Here is a 12,159-nt window from a genome sequence, read left to right on the forward strand (position 1 = left end):
TCGGGTTGGGGTTTTGGTTCAATTCCATCTCGGGAGGAAGGAGAAACACGAGTTTATCTGTACAAGAAGAGCACAGCAGCCAGCCATACTGCTTGCTATCCCCTTTCTAAGGCCAGAATGGATGATTTCTAGCCAGGATAGGTGATTTACAAGAAGGTGTAAAATCCTCATCATGCACCTAATTATGCTTTACTGCACTATGGGGGGATATTTCCTTCTGAGTCCATCTGGTGATCAGACTCTACCCTGAAGCATGTGGATTGATTGCCCTCACGTTTTTTTTTCTCCTAGTTAGTCTAACTGCTGATGCTTTATTTTTATTCATATGAATGTCTAAGCCTTTTTGAAGCATTGAAAATTATGATTAATTGTGCAATGAAAGTCAATAATGGAAGTGCTTACAAAGCCAGCTTGATGTGGGAGTGAATCCCAAAGTCAGCTGCTTTCTCCAAGGATGATGGAAAAAGTTGGAGAAAAGCAACAGCAAAAAATTCCAGATCCTGTTTTTTTTGTGATGTTTGTCGTGGGTTTAACCCCTTCAGCATCTGCTGGGACCTTTGTTACAGGCTCCTACTACCTGTTCATGAAAGCGAAACCTCAAGTCCACCAAATAAACAAGAACACCCAATTAAACAGAGGTGCATTGAAAAGTGAAAACGTTTATACTCCTGTACCAGCAGGCAGCTATTCCCACACCTTTGGGTGGATGACAGCTTTATTTTTCAAGGGAGATTACAGAGGTAGGGATGAAGATCTGGTAAGACGTTTACTGTAGTATCCCTGCCAACAGCACTTATTCCCTTTTGCACGCTGGCAGGTGCTAGCGTTTTGCTTAGGGTTAAATACCCCAATTTTTCTCCGTTTCCCAGAGGAGAGGAATTTCAGAGCTGATGCATGCCAGCCTCTCGAACTCCAGACAGAGTGACTGCCATCTCGTGGTTAGCTCTCCCTGCTGCACTGGTGCCAGGGCTTGCTGTTGGTGCAGAGCTGCAGGTTGGGGCTCAGACACAGGGTCCCAAAAAATGCAGCCTGGGGACCAGGGGACTACCAGCGGGGAGGGCTGTATGGCAGGGTGCCTGCCTCCGGTGCTTGGGATGCTGAGGAGGAGGAGGAAGAGCAGCCCTCTTCCCAAAACATGCTTCGAATAACAGCGTACATCACCTTGGCCCCTCTCCAGAGCCCGAGCTAGAGGCAGGTTTTGATCTCCAGGGCCCCTGAAGTCCTACATTTTGCCTATGGGACATGCGTGATGCGTGAAAGCCTCCTCTCCCTGCCTCTCTCAGCAGGCTCCTCTAAAAATCCTACCCCCATGCAAAAAAAAAAAAAAAAAAGAGTTGCTAAGGGCTGGTGAATGGGAAATGCCTGAAAATCCCTTCTTCTTTCTGGGGATAGCAAGTGCCTGCATTCATTTGGGACCGAGGGAAAAGCCCCCCGCTCCCCCCCCGGTGCTGCTGCCATCTCCCATCCATCATCTACATGATCCGTCACGTCCGCCCCTGAGTCTGGGGTGAGGGCATCTCCCTGAGACGGGGAACGCGGAGCAGGGCTGCCTTCCTGCAGGGTTATCTGACTGTTTCAGATCCGAACTGTCGATCCAGCTGAAAAACGGCCCCTGCGGTTTGCAAACACACATGCAGAATTACACGGTCATCCCACCCGAGAGAAATGCTGCCGTCGCCGTTTCTGCCTGCGGCTTTCTCTCTCTGGTTTACCTCTGCAGGACTCCCGAGTCAACCAACGTAAGGGGACAGCAGCCGCCTTTTCAGTGCATCCCCTCTTGTAGGGCAACGGCGGGTCCTGCACCCGAAAAGAGGAGGAACAGCGTAGGGACCATGCTCCGGTAACTCCCCCTTGCTAGGCAATAAGCTGGGGTGATGTCTCCGTCGTTATTAACACTCGAGATGTTCTCCTCCTCTGCCAGCGCTGGGAAATAATGTGATGAGATGGAATGGGTCTTAGGATGCTGTACCTTTCCCACCCTGTATTAAATATATAGGTTCACGAGAGGAACAGGGCAGCCAGATCTGATCAGGAATAGGATCTGACCATTAGTACAGAAACCAAGTAGCATTTGCATCGCGGAATGCTTAAAGAAGCAAAGTTTTTGGGTATATAAGCAAAGGAAGAGGGTGATGGGTATTTTGCCGGATGGGGAAAATAATCATACTGGGTCAGGCTGCAGGTCCAGCCAGCAGAGTGTCCCATCTTTGGCAGTGTCTCAGAGTGGCGTGTTCAGAAATGACCTAGGAAACAATTCTTCCTGCTTTCTGCAATCTGTGGTTTCAATAACAATATGGAAGACACATCCTTAGCGAGCCCACAGTTGTTTTTTTTAAATCTGTCCCTATTTCAGCTATACGATACACACTTCCCCATTAGCACATCCATTACTAAAAGCAAAGACTACACATTTGGCTTTATAGAACATTTTATTTGGAGAGACTTCTCATGTCATTGAATATTGGTTCTTTATTAAGGCAATTCTGAAGGGGCTGGAGGGGAGGGAGGGGGAGAGGGAGGGAACTGAGACTGTGTCAACGGGATTGCATTAAGGCAAAATTCCCTCCTTCTGCATTTCACCACAGTAAAATCCACGTAAAGGCCAGAACAGTAAATGACTCATGCCAAGGAAGAGATTCAGTGCAAATATATCCCACTGACTATCCATAGACGGGGTTAGGACCTCGACTGAAGCAAACTGACAGCGCCTTGTTAGCTGCAAAGCTATGCTGATTTAGCTCCGTTGAGGATCCCAGCCTGGGTTCAGGGAAGCATTTTAGTATGTGTTTCATATGCAAGCACAGATTTAAATGCTCTCCTGAATCAGGGCCACAGCCCTTTGAGTGCAAGTTTGTGAAGTTAACAGAGTTTAATTTTTATTCACTATATAAATATATCATTCTGCGTCCCTTTGGTTCACGTCTTATCGTATTGCTACTGACTGAGTATATCCCCTTAGCTTCTTTAACATGGTTTTCATTTCTATCATGCTTTGCAATCTGCTTATGTTTTAAGTGTATTATGACATAAAAATGAATTAGCCTTTGGGGAGCATTTCTTGCAAAGGTTCCAGAGTTTGGGTGTTCTTGGAGGACCAGGTTACGGTATGTTTTTTTCAGTGAGTAGTAATGTACTCTGTGAGTAATGCCACTGACGGCAGAGGCGTAACTTGGAGGGGAAAGTACTGCTCAATTCACATACCAGCAACACATCGCAGACCCCCAAAACTTCTCTCTTTCCACAAGAATTTCCCAAGAGGATCCTACTATTCCAAAAGTATAGTCACTAATACTTGCATTGGCTTGGGGAAACCCCTTTTGTTACCCCAGGTGCAAAACGAAGGGAAGTATGGCAGAAATGCTACCAAAAGCATGAAGACATTTTCAGGCAGAAGCAGTATATAACATTTCATAATCCTAAAAGCTGTCTGTACCTCCCAAGACAAAGATCTCCAGGTGACCTCTGACAGAAAACCCCGGTATCCATTAATAAAAGGATACGTATAGGCCTTGCTATTGAAAACTTATTCAGGAATATGAAATGGTTATATCTAGCAAAGTGGAAAATAAGGCAAAGAAATCAAGCACATATTACTGTTCAAAACAAAACATTTCCTGGATACACATGGATACACAACTTTTGTACGATTTGGAACAGTGTATAACATTCATGCCTTAAAAGCATGAGCACCCTGCATATTTCCTTCATACGGAGAAGAGCATCCAGTTTGAGGGAATCAAAAGGGTGAATACCAGGCATCAGTACAAGTCTTTTGTGCTTTAAACTTTCTTCATGCCTTTTCCCATAAGGCAAGCAAACACTGTCATGACCATTTTGGGTTTTACTTCAACCAGGTCTTCTGGAAGGGCATAGACTCTTGCTCCGATTTTTCTCGCCATAGAGATGGCATATCTGCATTGTAGGGGTAAAAAAAAAAACAAAACAAAGAAATAAATTAGTGCAGTAGCATTAATTTTCCCTCTGTTAAGAAGTTTTTTACGTGATCAATACCAGAGTGGGTTCACAACTTTCTTACTGATTCATCAAAATTAAACTTTTCTGTAGGAATGTATGAGACAGGTTCACAGAGAACTACATTTCTAGTAAAAGGTAGAGTGTATTCCCTGATGGTTAGAGCACTGTTTACCTGCAGCATGGGAGACTGCAGGTCAAACTCTGGTATGAAACATTTAGTCTCCCATCCCCTGAAAGATTTTCCTTAAAACCAGCCATTCTGGTTTTGCTCCCCCTCAATCTCTGCGAGTCAGTCTTTGCACATAAACAAATTCGCAAGGATGGAAAGCAGAAGGCTGATGTTGGTGGAGATCAGTGTTGCTGGCAATCAACATTCAGGGATTTCTCTTCTGCTTGAGTCACACCCAGAATTTGCAAGCTGACCTTGCCACCTCCCTGCTCAGAGGGCACTGTTGCACGGCTACTGGCTGTTCTCCAGTGGGTATGTCTCTTGCCTCTTATTTTTTCATGGAAAAAGCTAGAAAACCCCAGGTTCTTCCCACTGCAGAGCACATACATTTGTGAAATTCTCCCCCAAATGCAGAGACACATGTTGAGGGATGGAGGGGGGGGGGAGAAAGGGAGGGGAAAAGAGGAAAACATCAGCAGAGGGATGAAGAAATTAAGTATGGAGAGAAGCATGGATAGGGTTGCAAGGAAAGAAAAAGAACAGATGGTGGGAAATAGAACTGGGGGAAAGTCTTTATAAAAGTGATGGCAGCTCTGATTGCCTTACAGTCATCTTTCTCTTTTTTGTAGTTGCCACATAGCAAAGGAGAATCTAAACTGATGATCGACCGGGAGGTGATCTGTATAATTCTGAAAGGAAAGGGAGATGCTCCCCGGATTGGACCTCTGCTAGGAAATGGTTTGTGCTCAGGAAAAAAAAATCAATATCCACATCCATAAAACCAGTTTTTCAGGCACGAATCCCGTCTCTTAAATATGCCCTCGCTCCACCTGTATGTGACTAAAGAGGTATCATGACCTCTAATCACTGGTTTCCATGGCTCACTATCGTTGGCATTGTTCCCTGATCTCTGAAAGAATTTTAAATTCAATAAGAGAAAATAGGAGCTTATAAAGCCAACTGATTTTGATCCCTTCAAGGGAATTATAAAGCAGGAATTACAGCATTACACACTTCATTTCCATTGATAGTCTTTTTTACTGCCTAACTCCTAGTCTTCATGCTTCCAACTCTGGAGGTATTTCTCAGTTGAGGTTGTGCCAGATGAGAATGATAGCAGAGCAGTTTTCAAAGACAGAGTCAGGCAAGCCTGAGCAGGTAACTCATGTTAAGTGTCACTTGGCATGAACATACTTAGCATTATTTAGTTTCTCCTCATCATTCAGGTCCTCTGTTTTCAAGAGGTCATATTTGATTGATCCTGGTTGAATGGCATCAATGAGATCCAGGACTGGCATGCTGGTGCTGATTTTGCTATCCTGCATAGATGAAAAATACAATTAGATGCAAGAACAGGATGACAGATCTCCCACAAAGCCGGAGTCTAGGCTCAAAAGCAATGGACAGCTCAGTCAAATACCATTTAGATCTTCACAAAGGGCTGCTTAGCATCATTTTTCATCTCAGGCAGGCTAAGAACCCTTTCAAGGATTTTTTTTTTTTCCCCCAATGGATGAGACATCATTAAAGCAAAAGATGGGGTGCTGAGCTAGTGGATTTGCTTCCTGTGGGGAGATGACACCGATACACATCTACTGATGGGACGTGCGAGGGGGACCAGCCGTGTGACTCCTGAGCTCGTTACGTGAAGGATTTGTCCTCGCCCGGTGCAAACTGCTGATTTACATCCACTGAGTGATCCCCAGCTTAGGAAGTGTCACAGGTACGTTAGCAAAATGGGAAGCACTCTGGAATTGGTGCATCTCTGTGTTTATATGGTACCTTGCAAAACAGGGCAAGATACCCCTAAATGGTACTACCAGATTATAAATGTATTGCTATTCTTCTCTTTAATACTGTCATTTGTAATTGCTGTTTAATAATCAACAGCACAGCAGTTCTTGCTTAATTCCAGTCATCATTTCTGGCTCCATACTTTGATTTCCTCTGTCAAACTGGCATTCAAGGTGTTTCCTGTTATGTTCATTTCATGTTTCTGTTACCTTTTCATACTAAAGCCCCTTGAATAAAATCTGTATATCTGAGCATGCCTTTAAAAGGGAGTGAAAAATAATCAAACTGTGTAGTCAGTTGTAGTGTGTGCATGTATATGCATATATACATCTATATACAGGCAACTTATACAACATAACGCAAACACACTGCATAAGAGATTCCTAAGAGAGACTTCTAACAAAAAACTATACCTTGAAACTGGAGATGGTTGAATCCTTCCCAGCTGCAGTCAGTGTTTCATTGACCCAGCTGACAATGATTTCATCATTGACCTTCTCTCCACCACCAATGTCTTCAAGGATATTCAGGGTGTACCTTAAGAGAGAAGTCAGGACACCTGCATTTGCTCAAATGAACCATCAGAACCATCCTGTACGTGCACAGCTTGACTGGGGTCACCCCAACAGTTCTCTTAGACCTGATATTCACCTGCTTCCCACACCCTCACAGTGTATATGAATTATATTATAACATGATAATTAATCTAATGGGTCTAATTCATCCCCAATTCCCTAATCGCTGTTTTGGGAGCGTCAAAAGTTTTTGATACTCAAAATTCCTAAAAGGTCCCTCTTAGTGGATCTCAGTGTAAATGAGTCATTCTCATAGTGCTTAAAAAAATAATCACTGACTTCAAGGCCAGAAGGGAGTTGTTTTATGCTCATCTAAGACTGACCTTCTGCATAAACACAAGCCTGGAATATTTTGCTTATATGTCAGCATACACCTTGGACAGACATCCCAAACTTATGGCAAGGAATCACAACATCCCTAGTTTAATTACCTGCCTGATAAACCTATACCTTGCTTTATAGACTGAATTTAGTCTGTACTCAGTTCCTAACCACTGGGTCTCTTTACACCCAATTATGGAGCTCTTAAACCTACACAAACACACACACGCACAGAATTACATTAAAGCGTGGAGAGCTACTGAGTTGCATCTACTTCAGGTAGCAGATTACAAAACTTCTGCATCAATTCCTTGTTTCCAGTACATTCTCCTGATACAGAGACCTTTCAACTTCTTTTTCTGTCTTCCATGCAATGAACATTTATTCATGCTATAGAGATAGTGACAATAACAATCTTCTGCATGAACTGACTGTAATGGCCTTGCCCACAAGAAAATGTGCTTCCTGCTCGCATCCCTAACTAGGAGTGAGCAAAAGGTTACTCTGTCTTTGCATATAAGCGTAAACAGAGCAGTGAGAAAGCCTGTAGAGCCTCCTCAGTGATTGATAGCATCAGGAAACTGTTACAATGCAAACTCAGTACACCAAACCACTCCGAAGTTTGTGTCTGACTGCCATACCTTCTCATCAACTGCCAGATTAAGGCCAGCGTGAGCGTACGGTTTCCTTCATTCAGATCTTGCCCAGCGATGCCAACAAGGGAAAATTTGGCTTGATTCTTTCCCAGTTCCACTGCATAGTTGCAGTTTTCAAGCTGTTAATGACAGAGTCAATTAGTGCGGTTTAAAAAATATAGAAAAAGAAAAGACAAGACACTGTTACTTTAAATTCTTTGGATCGCTTAAGCCAGATCCTCCTGGGCAAACAGGAGCTTTGGGGCTCTGTGATAATACAGCTGTTTGACCACCAGCAGCCAGTTCCATCCCCAAAATACCATGGGAAACAGTTAACATAGAAGGAAATATTATACTTCATCGTCAGGGCCTGAAAAACAGATTACTGTGGAAAATACAAATCCATGGCTCATGGGTACCTCCAGCATCATGGCATTGCACTGAGACAAAGGATTAGTGTCCCAGTCAATATTTTAGGTCAGTTAATCAGTCTGGCCTAACTGGATGGAATTACTCATCCAGATAGCTGAGAAAAAGCTTTGTATTTAGCAGCAACTCTGTGATCGGTTCTTGAGGCATCTGGTCAAGAATGCTTATCATCACTGTCTTCATTTGATGTGGAGGGCAGTGATCCAGACAGCTGCAATTAAGCTGGTGCCATATGACTCACGGTGAAGATGCATTACAATTGGTGACTAAAACAGTAGCAAAAGTGGTCTGCAAATACAATTTTTAAATATTGACACAAAAGGTGTCAAATCTTTTTCCTTTACAAACATTGTTCACGTGTCAACAGAGCTAGTGAGTCAAATGTATTTCTTTTTCAGGATGAAAAATTATTCACTGACTAGACAAAAAATCATTTAATGCGCTGTACTTGGGACTTGAGAGCAACATGAGTGCCCACATTGCTGTTTGAAATTATATAGACATTCTTTGAGGATAAGGCATCGCTACTGGAGCTATTCCAGCTTTTTGTACCTTCTTCATGTTGCCACCCAGTTTAGGATATGGTGGTTTGTTCACTCTGTTCCAGTCTACTGGCACTTTGATCTTTTCATAGAGCTGGAAGATAACCAAGGCATCTGACAGGTCACTAAAAACAATAAAAAAGATATATCATTCTCCAAAGAACAGAGAAAAGGAATACAACTAAACTACTAGTAGAGGCAAACTTAGTTTCCTAAAAAAAAAGCAGCATATATTCTTACAGGCTCCAGAAGGTTTTATGTTTTCATAAACAATTTGCTGGCTGTATTTATCATCTGAAGGAAGTGTAATACCTCCTCTTACCTATATAAGTGATTTACACGTGGATTAACACCCAGGGAGTTCATCCAGTTCCTGAACGTCCTCTCTTCCCTTGTCTCACCTAAAACAACAGATACATCAATCAACAAGCCTGCAAAACACAACACTAGTAAAATAACTGTCTTGTGATGAAACCATAACTCAGAATTTACAGTGCACTGAACCATAAACAGAAGGAGACACTGCTTGACATGTGAAATAAGAGAGTACAGTGCAGCATGTAATATTTCTTCATGCCCTATATATTCTAGCATTTAGGCAGATTGGCCTTGAAATCAATCATAGAATCATAGAATGGTTTGGGTTGGAAGGGACCTTAAAGATCTAGTTCCAACCCCCCTGCCATGGGCAGGGACACCTTCCACCAGACCAGGTTGCTCCAAGCCCCATCCAACCTGGCCTTGAACACTGCCAGGGATGGGGCAGCCACAGCTTCTCTGGGCAACCGGTGCCAGTGCCTCACCACCCTCACAGAGAAGAACTTCTTCCTTATGTCCAATCTAAACCTGCCCTCTTTCAGTTTAAAACCATTGGCCCTTGTCCTGTCACTACATGCCCTTGTAAAAAGTCCCTCTCCAGCTTTCCTGTAGTCCCCCTTTAGGTACTGGGGGGCTGCTGTAAGGTCTCCCTGGAGCTTTCTCTTCTCCAGGCTGGACAACCCCAACTCTCTCAGCCTGTCCTCATAGGAGAGGTGCTCCAGCCCTCTGATCATCTTCGTGGCCCTCCTCTGGACCTGCTCCAACAGGTCCATGTCCTTCTTATGTTGGGGAACCCAGAGCTGAACGCAGTACTGCAGGTGGGGTCTCATGAGAGCGGAGCAGAGGGGCAGAATCACCTCCCTTGACCTGCTGGTCACGCTGCTTTTGATGCAGCCCAGGATACAGTTGGCTTTCTGGGCTGCAGATGCACATTGCTGGGTCAGGTTGAGCTTCTCGTCAACCAACACCCCCAAGTCCTTCTCCTCAGGGCTACTCTCAATCCATTCTCTGCCCAGCCTGTATTTGTGCTTGGGATTGCCCCGATCCACGTGCAGGACCTTGCACTTGGCCTTCTGCATTCTCCCAGTCCCTGCCTTTGCCTCCTGCAACTTGGGCGGTATGGCTGGAGCACTTGCCAGTGAAGACTGAGGCAAAAAAGTTGTTGCGTACCTCAGCCTTCTCCATGTCCTGGGTGACCAGGTCTCCTGTTTCCTTCTGGAGAGGGTCTACATTTTCCCTAGTCTTCCTTTTATCACTGAGGTACCTATAGAACCTTTTCTTGTTGCCCTTGATGTCCCTGGCCAGATTTAATTCTATTAGAGCTTTACCTTTCCTAACCTGATCCCTGTCTGCTTGGACAATTTCTCTGTATTCCTCTCAGGCTACCTGTCCTTGCTTCCACCCGCTGTAGGCTTCCTTTCTGTGTTTGAGTTTGTCCAGGAGCTCCTTGTTCATCCCTGCAGGCCTCCTGGCATTTTTGCCTGACTTCCTCTTTGTTGGGATGCATCGCTCCTGAGCTTGGAGGAGGTGATCCTTGAATATGAACCAGCTTTCTTGGGCCCCTCTTCCCTCCAGGGCTTTAGCCCATGGTACTCCACCAAGCAGATCCCTGAAGAGGCCAAAGCCTGCTCTCCTGAAGTCCAGGGAAGTCCAGGGTAGCGAGCTTGCTGCGCATCCTCCTCGCTGCCCTAAGGATCTTGAACTCCACCATTTCATGGTCACTGCAGCCAAGGCTGCCCTTGAGCTTCACATTCCCCACCAGCCTCTCCTTGGTGAGAACAAGGTCCAGCATAGCACCTCTCCTCCTTGGCTCTTGTATCACTTGGAGAAGAAAGCTATCAATCATCAACGCAATCAGGGAACCTCCTGGATTGCTTATGCCCTGCCATGTTGTCCCTCCAACAGATATCGGGGTGGTTGAAGTCCCCGCTGAGGACCAAGGCTTGTGAACGTGAGGATGCTCCTCTCCATCTATAGAGGTTTTCATCTGCTCAGTCTTCCCAGTCAGGTGGCATGTAGCAGACTCCACTATAATGTCACCTGTCCCTGCCCTTCCTTTAATCCTGACCCATAAGCTCTCGGTCAGCTCATCATCCATCCCCAGGTGGAGCTCCAGGCACTCCAGCTGGTCACCGACATGGAGGGTGACACCCCCTCCTCGTCGCCCCTGCCTGTCCTTCCTAAAGAGCCTGTATCCTTCCATTCCAACACTCTGGTCATAGGAGCCATCCCACCATGTTTCCACGATGCCAATAAGATCACAGCCCTGCAGGCATGTGTCTGTCTCTAACTCCTCTTGTTTATTCCCCGTGCTACCTGTGTTTGCGTAGAGGCATTTAAGTCGAGTGCCTGATGAAGCTGACTGACTGGCTGGAATTCCTTTGTGCTGCTCTCGTGCTGCTCTCCTGCTGACCTGTGAACCCTCTCCAGGCTCTGGGCATCTATTGCTGGCACTGGCATCAAACTGGTAGAGTGGGATGGATTGAGGTTCCCCTGCCCTGGCAGCTTTCGTTTAAAGCCCTCTTCACCAGCTTGGAAAGCCTATGACCAAAGATGGTCTTCCCCTTCTCTGGTTGTGCTGGTTGTTATACGGGGAGCAGATCGGGCTGCCTTCAAGAATTCAAAAGCAGCCTGTGCCCTAGCATGAACAGTTCCCCTATGAGGCTGAGGACGAAGGACCTGACACTCAGCAAATGATCCACACAACGGTGGTCCTGACCCCAACCCAGAGCAAGCAGGCAGCAGGTTTATGCAAGATCTGACTTTTAAATTATATTCTCAATTAAGGGGATGCCAGATCCACTCTAATTTCTACTAACAAGCATGCTCAGTAGCCCGTGCTGGTTCAGACATCCCACAAACATTTCTGCCTTTGAACGTGTGCTATCCACAGAACAGACCCCCAAAATACCAGAGGCTACATGCAGGTGAAGAGCAACCTCCCCTTCTCAAGGCTGCCTGTGCTAATGGTGCAGTGAATATATGTCCGAAGGACATAAGGTTAGGTTGGAGCTGGGGATACTGTGGCACGAGTGGCCAGAAATATCCTTTATTTGCATTTTCCTTACCTTCGATAGAGCTCCAGTCAATGTCCTGGTTCTCTGGCTTATGCAGGGCAGGGTATTTGTTGAACAAGTTGGCGATGAAGGCCAAGTTTAGCTTTGGGTTCCCCCGGACGACGTCGGTGGCCGTGACAAACTGCCGGCAGCCCAGGCGCTCCGCCTGCTGCAGCATGCATTCCGCTCGCTGGACATCGTCCTTCTCCTGCGCCGGTGGAAAATGGGGCCGTCAGCCTCACCCCAGTGCCTGGCACCGCACGAGAGACCCGCTCGGGATCTCTGTGTGCAGAGCTAGGCGTGGGACTGTTAAAGCCAGTCCTTGTCGGATTTAGGGCTATTTTC

General features: G+C 45.6%; 1 protein-coding gene across 2 annotated transcripts in view; it reads right to left on the minus strand.

Moving 5' to 3' along the window:
- Nucleotides 1-2,417: 2,417 nt before the first annotated feature.
- Nucleotides 2,418-12,159, minus strand: part of LCP1 (lymphocyte cytosolic protein 1) — a 30,429-nt gene continuing 20,687 nt past the window's right edge. For both annotated transcript variants that reach the window (XM_075046199.1, XM_075046200.1), the window contains exons 10-16: nt 11,827-12,022; nt 8,763-8,841; nt 8,451-8,565; nt 7,476-7,609; nt 6,352-6,475; nt 5,339-5,463; nt 2,418-3,912 (exon numbers count right to left, since the gene is read on the minus strand). In XM_075046199.1, coding sequence (XP_074902300.1) covers nt 3,780-3,912; nt 5,339-5,463; nt 6,352-6,475; nt 7,476-7,609; nt 8,451-8,565; nt 8,763-8,841; nt 11,827-12,022 — 906 coding nt within the window. In that variant the 3' untranslated portion in view covers nt 2,418-3,779. The remainder of the gene's footprint in view (nt 3,913-5,338; nt 5,464-6,351; nt 6,476-7,475; nt 7,610-8,450; nt 8,566-8,762; nt 8,842-11,826; nt 12,023-12,159) is intronic.

Source organism: Buteo buteo, chromosome 14 (assembly GCF_964188355.1).
Source record: "Buteo buteo chromosome 14, bButBut1.hap1.1, whole genome shotgun sequence".
Classification (NCBI taxonomy): Eukaryota; Metazoa; Chordata; class Aves; order Accipitriformes; family Accipitridae; genus Buteo; species Buteo buteo.